Source organism: Cololabis saira, chromosome 12 (genome assembly GCF_033807715.1).
Source record: "Cololabis saira isolate AMF1-May2022 chromosome 12, fColSai1.1, whole genome shotgun sequence".
Taxonomy (NCBI): Eukaryota; Metazoa; Chordata; class Actinopteri; order Beloniformes; family Belonidae; genus Cololabis; species Cololabis saira.
The window spans coordinates 6,286,870-6,300,068 of record NC_084598.1 but is presented as its reverse complement, the minus strand read 5'-3'; the positions used below and the strand labels follow the sequence as shown (position 1 = coordinate 6,300,068).

General features: G+C 47.6%; 1 protein-coding gene across 1 annotated transcript in view; it reads right to left on the bottom strand.

Moving 5' to 3' along the window:
* Positions 1–13,199, bottom strand: part of LOC133456187 (dynein axonemal heavy chain 5-like) — an 87,292-nt gene that overhangs the window by 7,196 nt on the left and 66,897 nt on the right. The window contains exons 76-92 of the mRNA XM_061734645.1: positions 11,845–12,012; positions 10,422–10,526; positions 10,063–10,176; positions 9,774–9,950; positions 6,449–6,643; positions 6,203–6,358; positions 5,941–6,123; positions 5,151–5,321; positions 4,807–5,058; positions 4,575–4,701; positions 3,132–3,253; positions 2,902–3,051; positions 2,624–2,788; positions 2,325–2,542; positions 2,162–2,217; positions 1,481–1,602; positions 1,209–1,359 (exon numbers count right to left, since the gene is read on the bottom strand). Of these exons, the coding sequence (XP_061590629.1) occupies positions 1,209–1,359; positions 1,481–1,602; positions 2,162–2,217; positions 2,325–2,542; positions 2,624–2,788; positions 2,902–3,051; positions 3,132–3,253; positions 4,575–4,701; positions 4,807–5,058; positions 5,151–5,321; positions 5,941–6,123; positions 6,203–6,358; positions 6,449–6,643; positions 9,774–9,950; positions 10,063–10,176; positions 10,422–10,526; positions 11,845–12,012 (2,632 nt within the window). The remainder of the gene's footprint in view (positions 1–1,208; positions 1,360–1,480; positions 1,603–2,161; positions 2,218–2,324; positions 2,543–2,623; positions 2,789–2,901; positions 3,052–3,131; positions 3,254–4,574; positions 4,702–4,806; positions 5,059–5,150; positions 5,322–5,940; positions 6,124–6,202; positions 6,359–6,448; positions 6,644–9,773; positions 9,951–10,062; positions 10,177–10,421; positions 10,527–11,844; positions 12,013–13,199) is intronic.

Sequence of the window (13,199 nt, the reverse complement as noted above, 5' to 3'; positions counted from 1 at the left end):
CCCATTTCTTCCATCCATGCCCAACCCCATTTCATTTTCAGACCTTTATTGGCTAAACCATCCTCTCCAGACTTCATGAATGTTTTCTCCATCTTGAAGTCGGTGATACCAAAGATCCTCTATACAGAAGATAGCGCATTACCGTTACTGCCAATGGTATGAAATGGTATACACTTCTTGTCTCCTAAGTGGGCGTGGCCACCCCTCTCCCCACATCGTTTTGGAACATACAACACTAGATACAGTACGCAAAAAGACTTAAATAATAAAAATAACAGTATTATTAAGCAAAGAAGCACGTTTTATTTTAGTTTTAAACTTCATTTTATCCGATGGGAAAACGATGAGAGCCAAATCTCTCGAGAGTGTGTTGCTCAGACAGAGACAGGTCTCAAACAAAGTTCATTTTCTCCTAATCTGTCGGTCTGAAAATTGCCATTTTGGTGTCAGAATGTTCAGAAGGTTTGTGGCTTTTGAAAAATGGGTCCCATATTTACTTAGGTTACTATTGGGCGAAGGAATTGGTAATAATTTGTGCTCACGTTCACTTTTCTCATAGAACTCAATAGACTCAGGACCTACTTCCGGTCTCCTAAAGGGGCGGGGCAGTCACGTGACAGATACAGGAAACCGAACCGTAGTGGGCTGTCTCGTTTATTGAACGTCTCTGGTGATACACAAGTGTTGGTGTTCCGGCGGGCTGAAACACACCGCTCTGCGCCCTGCTGCCGTCAAAGACCCGCCCCAGCTCTAGTGTTCATTTTGGTTGAGCGCGAGATCCGCTTTCCTCTCATTCCATTGGTAGACGAACTCGGTTGACTCAAACTGACAATATCCCGTAGCCTATCAACACATACTTAAATGTAAGCCATTAAAGTTACTCATCTTTTCATTAAAAAAAAAAAAAAAAAAGCAGTCAAAGCCACGGTGCCGGAATACCTGACCATGACAACCTGGTAACTAAAGGGGGCGGGGCTTACTGGCAGGTCTGCTGGGTGTAAATGACCTCACATCTCATTGCTTCAAATTCCTCATGCATCATCTTCTCTTGTATTTTTGTCTAGCCAAGTGATTGCAGTGGAAACTGTCTCACTCATGAGTCTCTTGAAGCTGCTGCGACTCTCATCCTTCATAACCTCATTTAATCCCACGTTTACAGAATCTGGAGGTGTGCCAGCAGGTCAGCGAGTGCAAGAGGAAGTACTGACCCAACATGTAGCGCAGACAGTTCCAGTTCACTCCTCTCTTCGGATCCATGTCGTCCAGGTGGTTCTGGACAAAGTGCATGCTGCAGGTGAAATCCGCCTGGTTGAACTCATACGGGATGTTCCAGCCGAGAGGACCGAACTTACGGCGCTCCTGGTCACCGGTCGGAAGCAAGGAAGGATGTAGAGAGATGAGAAAAGGGAGGAGAAATCAGCTCAGGTGTGTCTCACATGATGTCTGACTGGGGAGTTTGGAGGAGGTGGGCGGCGGGCACCTGCACGGTGGTGTGGAGGAAGGCCACGGCGTACAGCAGAGGTTTCCACTGCGGCATGTTGCTGATCTCCAACTGATCCTGAGTGATACCACCAAAGGTCCTCTTCAGACCCGCTTTCATCCCTGATGGAGATGTGAAGGGATTTAAGGAAAGAAATTACAAAACAACAACTCATGATGGGGTGGATTCTTCTGATAAGTAAGTGAGCCATAAGAAAACCAAACATCCATGTAAAAATAATCAGCTGAGATCAACCCGTTAACGATGACGTAGCGACACGCAGCCTCACCCGGTCTCCGTTTCGACTTCAAACTATCTACCAGTTCTTAAATCATGAGTAAAATCAAGAAAAACCAGGTATGATAACTAAGATACACTAAGATTTTTGTTTCTTTTGTTTGCAAAAAATTTACAATTCATTTTTGTATTCCAAGCTATAAAAATGGATTTTCACAGCAACAAACAAAACAACTGTTTCTCCTACTCTGAATTCAGGTATTCCATTTCCATTTGTGAGGTTGTGCTGACAGAACTAAACCCAAACAAAGCAAGGTGAACAGTTTTTACAGTCAAATATAGAAATGAAACCACAGTCAAAAAAGGTCATTTGTAGCCCGGACTCCAGAGGGTTAAAGGTGAAAAGGGGATTGAACTGACTACCGAGGGTAACTGGACTCGTACCGAGAGGAGGTTCGTTGGTGAACTTGATGGAGGACTGGAGGAAGTTGATGGGGAATCTGTTCCAGTGCACAGAGGAGACAAGTGGACGAATGTTAACGCCGACAACAGGACGCTGGAAGTGCAGAGGATGTGTCGTAGTACTACGCTGTGTGGTGTCCGATACCTGGGGTGCACGTCGGTCGTCAGCCACAGCCTGAAACTTTTATGCACGTTGTTTGAAGGGGTCAAGGTGACGGTGTCCAGCAGCTCGTCCAGGAAGCCCAGTCCCAGGTGGCAGTTCTGGAGCAGGAGCCAGCCGCCGGCCAGCATGCTCTTGGACAGCAGCTTGCGGGCGTGAACCTCCTGGCCCTGCCCCATAGAGATGGTGGGGCACGCGGCACCCTGCAGGCACAGAACAGGGGATTCAAACCCACCACCCACGGCTCGCTGCCTCTGCCACGCCCATCTACCTGGCCCACTGACCTTGCTCCTGGCGAGCTTCTCTATGTTCTCCGTAGGGTCGGAGCCCATCGACAGCAGACACACCATCGGCGTCCTGTTGCTGCTCTCGGCCCACATGGTTTCCAGGTCCAGGACTGAGCCTTCGGCATAACGACAGCCCAAGGACTGTGAGATGTACCGCCGGGCCTGCGCACAAACACAAGCGTTACACCGTCTCCTGACGGACTGGTGTTGGTGTGACACCACGGCTCCTCTGAGGAGAATCAGTTTCACGTCACTGAACAGCTAAGAGCTCGGACCTGAATGAGGGTCCGGTCCGGACACCAGCTCCGAATGAGCAGGAGCTTCTGGAAGGTGCTTATCTTCTCCTCATATCCGTCAGGTAGTTCTGTGTCCTCTGGAGCCGGACTATCAAACCACGTCCTCCAGGCGCGCTCGTTCTGGTTCACCTGGACAGACAGACACAAATCCTGCAGATTAGAAGGTCCTGAACACTCCCGACGGACTGGGAGACGATCAGAACTCCAACCTGAGTCAGGATGTTGGAGAACAGATGCAGACCAGACAGCTGCACCAGGTTCAGCCAAGTCTGCTCCTGGATCCAGCGTTGAGGCTTGGCCTGGACAGATTTTGGATCCAGAGAGGCGCCGCCTGCACAGACAGCCAGACTTCATGATTTGGGGTAAAACGGGAGGATGTGGGATGCAGAGTTTATTAAATATCTGGGACTCTTACTGCCAGAGGACCTTTTAAAAATGTTTGACCTCAATTACGGACCCCTGAATTTGAAGTTAAAATCAGATATACAAAGGTGGAATGTTATTCCCTTTTTGAGTTTGAGTTCTAGGATAGAATCAATCAGGATGAATGTTCCTCCAAGACTGCGTTATCTCTTTCAATGTTTGCTGATAAAAATACCACATAAGCAATTCTTAGACTGGGATAAGTTAATATCGAGATATGTATGGCAAGGGAAGAGGCCCAGGATTAAATATAAAATAAATTGGGGGAATGGGCCTTCCCTGCCTACAAGAATATTATTATGTGGCTCAACTGAGACCATTAATTTGTTCATCTACATACACTGCAGGTTGGAAAGAAGTAGAAGGCACAGGGATAAAAGAAAAACCAATAACAGCCTTATTAGCAGAAGGAAATCGCAGGAGGACCTGATGATTTCAGGACCCCATGTCTGACATTTTGCTGAGGTCCTGGCAGGACGTAGTTAAAATTTGTAGATTAGAACCTTCTACAAAAATCCTGAGGTGGTGTGCCTATGATTCTGACCAAATAAAAATGACGACAGATTTAAGAAATGGATTTCTAAAGGCTTAACCACCTATTATACCTTTGTCCACAAGGGGGCATTCCAGAGATTTGAAGCTCTGCAGAACGAACAGTGGTTGGGAATACAATACAAAAAGAAAAGTTCTATCGGATTCGGTCTAAATGGACTGAGTACATGAAGCCTGTAGGATCTGATTTCATTTGAATCTGTGTTTTCTGTGATGACCTGCTCTCTACACCTGACACCACTCTAACACTGTACTTTATTTCTTTTTCATCTTGCAAAGCTGTGACGATAACGAGAAAAGAGCTCCCCCAGTTTTACTATTGGTGACCTGTCCAGGGTGAACCCCCTGCCTCTCGCCTGAAAATAGCTGGGATAGGCTCCAGCAGACCCCCGTGACCCTGCAAAGGATAAAGCGGGTATAGATAATGGATGGATGTTACACAAACTTATTTAAAATCTTGGAAAAGCATTATGATCAAAGACCTTTTTTTTTTTGGATCCATCTTTCCCAATTTCATTGGAAACAGGTGGTTGAACTTTGGAGAAAGACCTTGCAATGGTCCAAGGAGTGAATGTAATACTGTATATGGAAACAATTTCTTTTTCAAATAAACAGAAAATTTAAAAAAAAACAACGGGGGGATGAAGGCGGAGTGTGACGGAGGAATGGGGCGTGACCTTTGAGGAAGGTGTGCACCTCCTGGTGCATGATCTTCCTGGCCTGCAGGTCGATCTTCAGAGCCAGGAGCAAGGTGAACAGCAGCTTGTGTTCCTCGTAGAGACCTCTGGCCGTGTAAGAGAACACCTGAGGGAGACCACAGGGTCACAGTTGAACCACCACACAACCGCCAGCTCAGAGAAACAACAAGCTGATCTGGGTTTGGACTTGATCCTGGCTGAGGAGCAGCACCTGGTATGTGAGGAAGCTGATGATGTTGCTGATGCGTTCGGAGGTGAGCGGAGACTTCTCAGAGTTCTTCAGGGACGAGTCAAAGAGGCCCAGGAACTGTACCAGCGACGTCTGGTACATGATGTTGACCAGTGACATCTCTACAATCAGGAAGTAGACGATGCTCCCCCTGGTGGCCACCGGACGGTACTCCTCTCTGGCCATGTTGATCTTCACCTCCGTCTCCGCAGCAACAGACAGTTTCTTACTCACCTGGAGGACAAAGAGACAGGATTCAGTGGTTTACCTCCAGTCGGAGAAACGAGCGGAGGCAGAGCAACGTGGAGATGGCAGCGCAGACTAACCTCCTTAGCGGTGATCTTGGTGTTTTTCAGAACCTCGATCAGGGATTCGTCCTCCACCAGCGAGCCCTGCGTGCTGGTCAGTCGGAACAGCAGACTGTCCTCCAGCTCCTGCATCTTCCTCTTATTGGTGGCCACCTCCTCCAGCAGGTTGACCCGCTCTGCCTCCAGCTTCTGTTGGACCCACAGAGAGAAAACACATGAACACGTGACGTCGCCTCAAGCGCGGAGAGGGCCTGATGCTCCTAAAGTGCTATAATAGCTTTTGGTGCAAAAGTGTTGTTGCAAACGTTCTGATCCTTCAACTAAAACAAACGTTGTTCTGGGCTCCACTGAGACACTGACATGACCCAGATCAGAGGATGTGTGATCAGGGCTGTGCAACTCCGAACTCGGGATTCATTTCAGAGTTCTGTCACTGGAGCGGTCCTTGGTTGGACGGGCCAGATACGGCAGCGCTGGACGGTGAGTGTATCAACGACCAGCATTCACCGAGCGTTGCATCAACGTGCACCAGCCAGGTGGTAAAAATCTACACACATTCTTCATCTGATGCTTAAATGACACTGATAAGTGTTTAATCATCAGCATCGGCCAATACCCCGTGCATCTGTATCAGAATGTAAGTCTAACAAACAAAAGGGACCAATAACAGCATCGACTTGACGGTTCAGGCGTCAACAAGGGCAGAAACTACCGGATTAACGTCCGTTCGGGGTTGAGAGCAGTGCCAGTGTTTGTGGCTGATGGGAACGGCTCACTAATCTAGTCAGAACAGCTGACGGGCAGTGACCTCTCTCTCCAGCAGGATGACTCGGCCCAGCAGCTGCTCCTCCAGGCCTCGCTGGGTGACGGTGAAGTCCACCACGGCTGTCCTGGCGCTGATCTCGGGGCTGTAGGCCGGGTTGGCCAGCTTGGTGGTGATGTAGAGCATGAAGCCCTTCATCACATCCACTTCCTTATCCCCAACCCTCACCTGCAGGAGGGGGAGGAGTTTTAACGTGTGGATCTCATAAACGGTTTGTTCCTCACAGAGGAATCATCGTGTGTTTCACCTTGTAGGTAGATCCAGACTTGATGTAGTTTTTGTCCAGAATGTTGTCCAGGACCGGGTCCAGCTCCTCTCCTATATCCTCCAGCAGCATTGGATGCCCCTGAGACAGACAGTCCTCCAGGTGGGTCCGGAAATATTTATGGTTCAAACACGTCACCTGAGACAGTCACAGACAGGAAAACAGCACATGGACGCTGACACGCTGAACCTTCTGAAGAAGCCCGACCAAAGTGTGAGCCATGCTCACCTGCAGCTGCTGGCTCTTCTCTCGGTTCTGGATCCAGGTCTTGCCCTGACCCTGGGGGTCTATGAGCAGCGGGTAGCGCGACGCCTTGGTCACCACGATGCCGTTCTGGATGGACAGGTCGTCGCTGGGTAAACCCTGCACGTTCCACTCGGCGATTGTGGGGTTGTCTACCAGCAGACTGATCATGTTCAGGTCCTGCACAGCAGACAGTTTGTTGCAGCACGTTATTAAATCAGCTGTTCTTGAATCAGGGGCGTCACAAGGTTTTAAGGACGGGGGGGTTTGGCCCCCAAGAGATGGACAGGATGTAAGTGAACGTAATGAACGAGCCCAAAATTTCACAGATACAGTATGTATTGCAAAGGAAAGAGAGAAAAAAAAGAAAAGAATAAAAAAAACATGCAGTGACAGACTTCACTAAAATATTCTATACATAACAAGACCTGTAATTGTTACAACCTATCGGTTGAAAACCTCTAAATGAATATCAATTATTGATATACATTTCTTGTTTATGATTAATTTAAGAGACTTAAAAAAATAATCAATTTCAATCAAAAACAGCTTAAATAATGGGGTTGAATTTCGAAATGTACTTGTATGAATATGGAATTTACCTAATAAAATATAGAGGTTGACAATAGTGCAAATTATTTTCTCTTTGAATTCAAAATAAGTAATAACATTTTTCCCTTCTATGTTCATTTTATATGTTGTTTTCCACAGTATGTAGCTCTCAAGTTCTTTCCACAATGTAGTAATATATGTATATATATGCAGTGTTTCCCCTACCATTGTATAGGCCTGGCGGGGCCGCCAGGCCAACGAGACCCCCCGCCAGGCCTAAAAAAAATTTTAATATGCCAAAAATAAGCGACGTATCCATTCATTCATAAATCAATGATCATTTACGTTTAGGAGCACCTCTGCGCAGCGCTGTTCTGCAACGTGAGTCAACCTGCTTTGTTGCCTAGTAACGATGCGAGTACCGCTGCTGAGAGCGTGGGCATATTATTATACATTATGGGGTGTATAGAGTTAGTAGCTAGCCAACTATGGCGCCGTCAAAAAAAGAAAAAATATCGCGGGCGACAGACAACATGATATAAAGAAATGTTTCTGCCAGACTCCGGAGCCACGGAAAATAGATGAAGGGAGAGTAACAGAGGCAACAGAAGACAAAATGACAGGTGCAGGTGAGACGGGAGAAAGAGAGAAAGAGGGGGGCTGCTCAATTACCCTTAAGGCTGATTTATGGTTCCGCGTTAAATCGACGCCGCGTACACTACGCCGTAGGCTCTGCGTTGGTGTAACGCTGAACCATAAATCAGCCTTTACTGTCGCTGACACCGGTCCGACTGGTGACCCAGTATAAAACAACGCATCTAAACACAGAACATCTGGCTGGGATCCCGAATGGCTTAATAAGCATAAATACAGCCCTTGGTTGTACCACACTCCCCCATTTACCCCCCCGGCGTAAATTTCCAATTTGTTGTTTAGCTTACATTTTTGTTCTGATTGAGCTTCTTTTTTCGGTAAGCAATAATGATGACACAGACAATAGATTGTCTTTCCACTAGAACCACTAAAGGTACATTTTTCCCCCAGGCATTGTCAAATGCATGTAACTCTGTTATAACAAAACGGGAAAAAAAAAATCTTCTACAATGTTTAAATTATTTATAACTGATATAATCTCAAATGTGAATAGGGATGTTTTGTCGCATATGCCGTCAGCACAAGCAGCCTGTTAAAAGGGGAGGGTTTTCATAGAGATCCCTCTGAAATATATAGAAAAGATATGCTCAATGCTCATATGGGGTCAGACCAGCACACTGCAGCCTTTCAGGCCCATGCAACTTTGGTTAAAGGTTAGATTAAGCCTTATGATTTCATTGAAGTGATATAATTCAGCAATATAGGCCTACAATGATTTTTAATGTAAAACTTTATTATATTGCTGCATGTCACATGTCCCATGTCCAATATGCCGTCCAACGCGCCTCGTCTGTTTAGGGTTTTTTCGGTGGGTACCACCGGGCCTGAAAAAAATACTAGGGGAAACACTGATATGTATATATATTCAAGTTCAGCTTTACAAAACGTACACTTGTTATCAATATCAGGAACTCTTGAAATACATGTGTTCAATGGATATATGTTATGTAGTATTTTTAAGTGCAGTTCTCTGATTTTATTTGTGATACAAAATCTAAAAGGAACAAGCCATGCCTTATGCAGATTAATATTTACAAAAAAAGCATTCCAGAAAAACTTCCCTCGTGGTGTTATTTATCTTGCATTAAAAAAAAAATTCTCTAATATGTTATATAAAGGGTGTACAGCTGTATGTTGCACACTGTCTTTTGTATCTTTTCACTAACTCTACGTATGTTATTATCCGCTGCGGCTGTCTGCCTGGGTTGTGACATGTCCAGCTGTGACAGTGTGCAGGGAGCTTGGAAGTGCAGCTGCTGGCGGCAGTGGAAACGCGATGGATTTTAAATGTGGGTGTTCTCTACATCAACAACGGATTGGATAACTAAGCGCTGACGAAGGCTCTCCACCTTCCACAGTAAAGGCTGGATTAAGGTTCTGCGCTACACCAACGCAGAGCACACGCCGTTGCCGTGGCGCCGTTGCCGTGGCGCCGTTGCCGTGGCGCCGTTGCCGTGACGCCGTTGCCGTGACGCCGTTGCCGTGACGCTGTTGCCGTGACGCTGTTGCCGTGACGTCGTCGTGAACCCTCCGGAATTCTCCAACACTCCATTTCGCCGTGGTGCAGTACCCCCCACGACCGCTAGGGGTGGGGGGTGCGTTCTTTTCCTGAATGGTTTATCCGACTTTTCCGCTCACAGTGAATCAAAGAGATAAGGACAACTATTGTGCAAAAAACAAAAACAAAAATCACACGCACACGAAGAAAAGAGCGCTGAAAGTTCACGACTGTTTCACGAACCGGAACCGGAAATGCGTTGCTACCAAGCGAACCAATCACAGCCCTCTCGGTCTGCTTTGGTCCGCGACCTCTCGATGGGTAGTTACAATTTGTGGGAGGTACACGTCAGGCACGGCGTGGCGTGCAGCGTGGAGTGCGCAACGCGGCGCAACCTGAATTTGTCTGTACTTTTTTTTGTAAAAAAATAAATAAATAAATAAAAATAAAAGATATTATATATATATACATAAGGCGGAGATGCTGTAAAACGTAACTTGTTCTCTGATCTCTGGTTCAGACTTTTACTTTCTAAAGAGAGATCATAAAACATGCTGACAGAGTAAAAGGATCTCATTCTCAGGAGCATCAGAGCAGGGATCTCACAGGACTGAAGGGGATGAGCTGTTCCTCCATCTCCTTGGTCCACAGCTGCAGCAGCAGGCTGCGGTATTCCTGGTTGAACGGGCCAGAATAGGACAGGAAGCCCGTGGACAGAAGCACATCCCCGACCAGGTGTTGGATCTGGGTCTGGAACGTGGCGCTGCTTTCGGTCCAACGGACCTGAAACAACACAAGACCAGGGGTGAGACGGAGGACAGGTGACGGCCGGGTGAGGGCCGGGTGAGGGCCGGGTGAGGGCCGGGTGAGGGCCGGGTGAGGGCCGGCGGCGTACCTTCTCTTCTCCCAGCCCGTCGATCAGAGCCGTGGCGTTAGCCATCTTACGGCGGCAGCTCTGCGCGTCGTCTTCCAGGTCCTGCTTCTCCTTCATGGCAGCATTGTAGAGCGCCTGAAGGTAATGTTCAGGAGACACCAGTTACTCACACATTTACATCAATGAAAAGTAAACCTGGGGGTAAAAGACACACAGGAGCTTTTATTTCTCTTAAAACAAGGTTTTTATTTACATAACAATTTCAGCTACTTGTGGTTTCAATAATGCAAACTGAGACATCAAAACTCAGCAGACCAACTTCACGAAATGAGTCAAACAAAAGCAGAATCGTCCATTTACGTGTGTGTGTGTGTTTTTACCTCCACAGCGTCCAGCTCCTGCTGTTTTGCATCCAGCTGATTTTGAGCTTTACTAAGTTCAGCCTGAGCGTCTCCCAGACGGGTCTCCTGCAGTTTTAGGTTAGCCTGGACACAAAAAAAGATACAAAACCGGTACAGGTGATCGCAAAGTCAAACAGACACCCGCTTGCCTGCTACATGGGGCAGTTCAACTGCAGTAGAATCCTCTCTATGGCCCTAACCATCGAAGAGAAAACCATCCTCATGAACTGGAAACCGAAAGATCCATCGATGTTACCTTCTGGGAAAATGTATTCATGGATTTCATATCAGTGGAAAACTGCCTCAACTAAGAACCTCCAATTCTGACCAAATCTGGAATAAATGTACTACATCTTTGAATGTATGACACATATTTCCCCCCTCAGCTGATCTGCTATCATAACTTTACCACTTCTATTGGTGAAAATAGATAAATCAATCATAATAAACAAGTACAAAACTTCGGGTTGCGTATTAGCTCTGCTGCTCAACGTTACCCCCACAGTTTCCAGTAGTCTTGCTGCCTTGAGGGTCGGATCCAGAAGGGTGCCGACGCAGGACCACAGGGTTGATCCTGCGTATCTCGTCTTTTGTCCCACTCTGCCAGTTGTGGTGAGTTCTCTCCTTCCTGCCCCACCTGTAGCTCCTCACTGCTCATCATAGCCTTTAAGCTGCACCGTTTCTCCAGGGCCAGGTTGTCTTTGCAGCACGCGCTACTCTCCAGCATTTACTCTCAGATTGACATCTTGGTTTCGACTCCCTGATGGAAACCAAACCTCCCTGATCCCGTCTTCTCTCCGCCCCGACCTGCCCGTCCCAGACAACCCTTCTGCTTCGCTGATGTTCTGACGCTGCCTCTGCATCGACCAACATTCCAGCCAGTCCCTCCATAGGGGGGTGAGACGAACCTCCCGTCGCTTCCTGCTACCTGCTTCCTGGTGAGATGTCAGTCAACAGAGACTTCTTCAGTACTACCTGATGTTGTTCTGCACTCGGGTCCTAAAATCAGCCTGGCACCTTTAGGCCCTCATGTTGACAGAACGTCGTCTTCAGTTGTTCTCCGTTCAGCTTTCGCTCCCAGCGTGATGTTGTGGTGTGTGTGTGTGTTTAACTATTTCTGAAGTGTTAATGTCTCCCGTGTTGCTGCTAACACAGACGTCAGACATCAACTAGACATCGAGACTGAAAGAAAAGTGATTGATTATACGGGTGAACAGAAGACCTGGACCAGGAGCAGTCTTGCCATGAAGCAGCTTAGCTTAACATTGATGTTGCTACCAACAACACATAGACTCATAGACAAGATAAACCCCCCCCCTAGCACGAGACACTCGTCCGTTCCTAGTCTCCGCATCGCTACTCTGCTTGAGAAATATGACGTGTCCACAGTATCTGTGCGTACCTTCAGCGGCAGCACCTCCTTGTTGATCTTGTAGAAGTCCACCATGGCCAGAGTCCAGGAGCAGAGTCCGGCCACGTTTCCACAAATCTTCTTGGCAGACTCAAAGGTGTAGTCCTCCATCTCCAGGTAGGGCGCCACCAAGTCCACCATCTCCTCTGTGATGGAGTCCTGCAGCACAAACACAGATCAGCTGCACGCGTCGGGAGGAACCTGCGGACCGTCCTCATGGGACATGATAGGAACGTTTGGCCGCGGCTGCACATGCCGACTGATGATTGGTGGCAACCGTGTGGAACATTTCAAAGAACTAGAGTGGACGTTAAAAATCAGTTATGATTACGGCGTTTCTTGTTCAACTGTTTCAGGAAGCTGCTTTGTCTTCTGACCTTAACCCAACACACGAGCTGCCGGACGAGTCGGAGCGGAGACGGGAGCTAGGCTTCTCGTGCAGCTTCAGTGTGTGACCTCACCTAACCTCCCGTAAACACACTCCTAAAGCACTTAAGAAGGAGATATCTCAAGTTCATGCGTGTGCAGCCAAGTACTAAAGATCAAATACTCAACTAAATCTTCCAAAGTAAAAGGTATAAAAGGAGGAAAGTGGAGACAGAATGCGAGTGAGCTCTGACGGACATGGAGTCCCGATGGCATGTGAACGATGCACGTTTCGTCTCGTCGGGTCATATTAAAGGGAACCTATTATGAAAAACAAGTTTTTTCTTGTTTTAACATATATAAAGTGGTCTCCCTGCCAACACAGGAAAGATTAAATCCAATGAATTTCTGCAAGGTTTGTACCCCCGCCCGGCAGAATCCCCCAGTGTCATGTGACTTTTTTGAGCGGTTCAGAATCTGCTCCCGTCGTGACGTCACGACGGGAGCAGATTTCCATAGGCCGTCCTCCGCTGCTGAAACGACGCCCACAACTCTCTCCGCCGGCTGAAGCTTCAGCCATTGTTTAGAAGCGCTGGCTGTTTGAACAGCGAGGGGACAGTAGAAATGAGGTTTTGCATCGACATTTACCCTCATCGAAGGATCAGTTCCCACAGTATGGACCCGGCAACTGCACACGAGTCAGCGGTAAGTGACGTTATTTGTTATTTATATTTGTCTATGAGTATGATCTTTGCATGGGTTAAGTATTTAGCTTATCTCCGGTGCACCGGAGCTGCTGCCGGAGCTGCTCAAGGACCGGACCGTCGAGGAGCCCCGGGCCTGGAGCTCCGAACCCGGAGGCTCCGGGCCCGGAGCCCTGAGCCCGGAGCTCCGGACTCGGGGGTTCCGGGCGCCGGCGGCTCTATTAGTACCGTAATACATTTTTCTTCTCTTTATGGTTTCAGATTTTCCAAGCAATG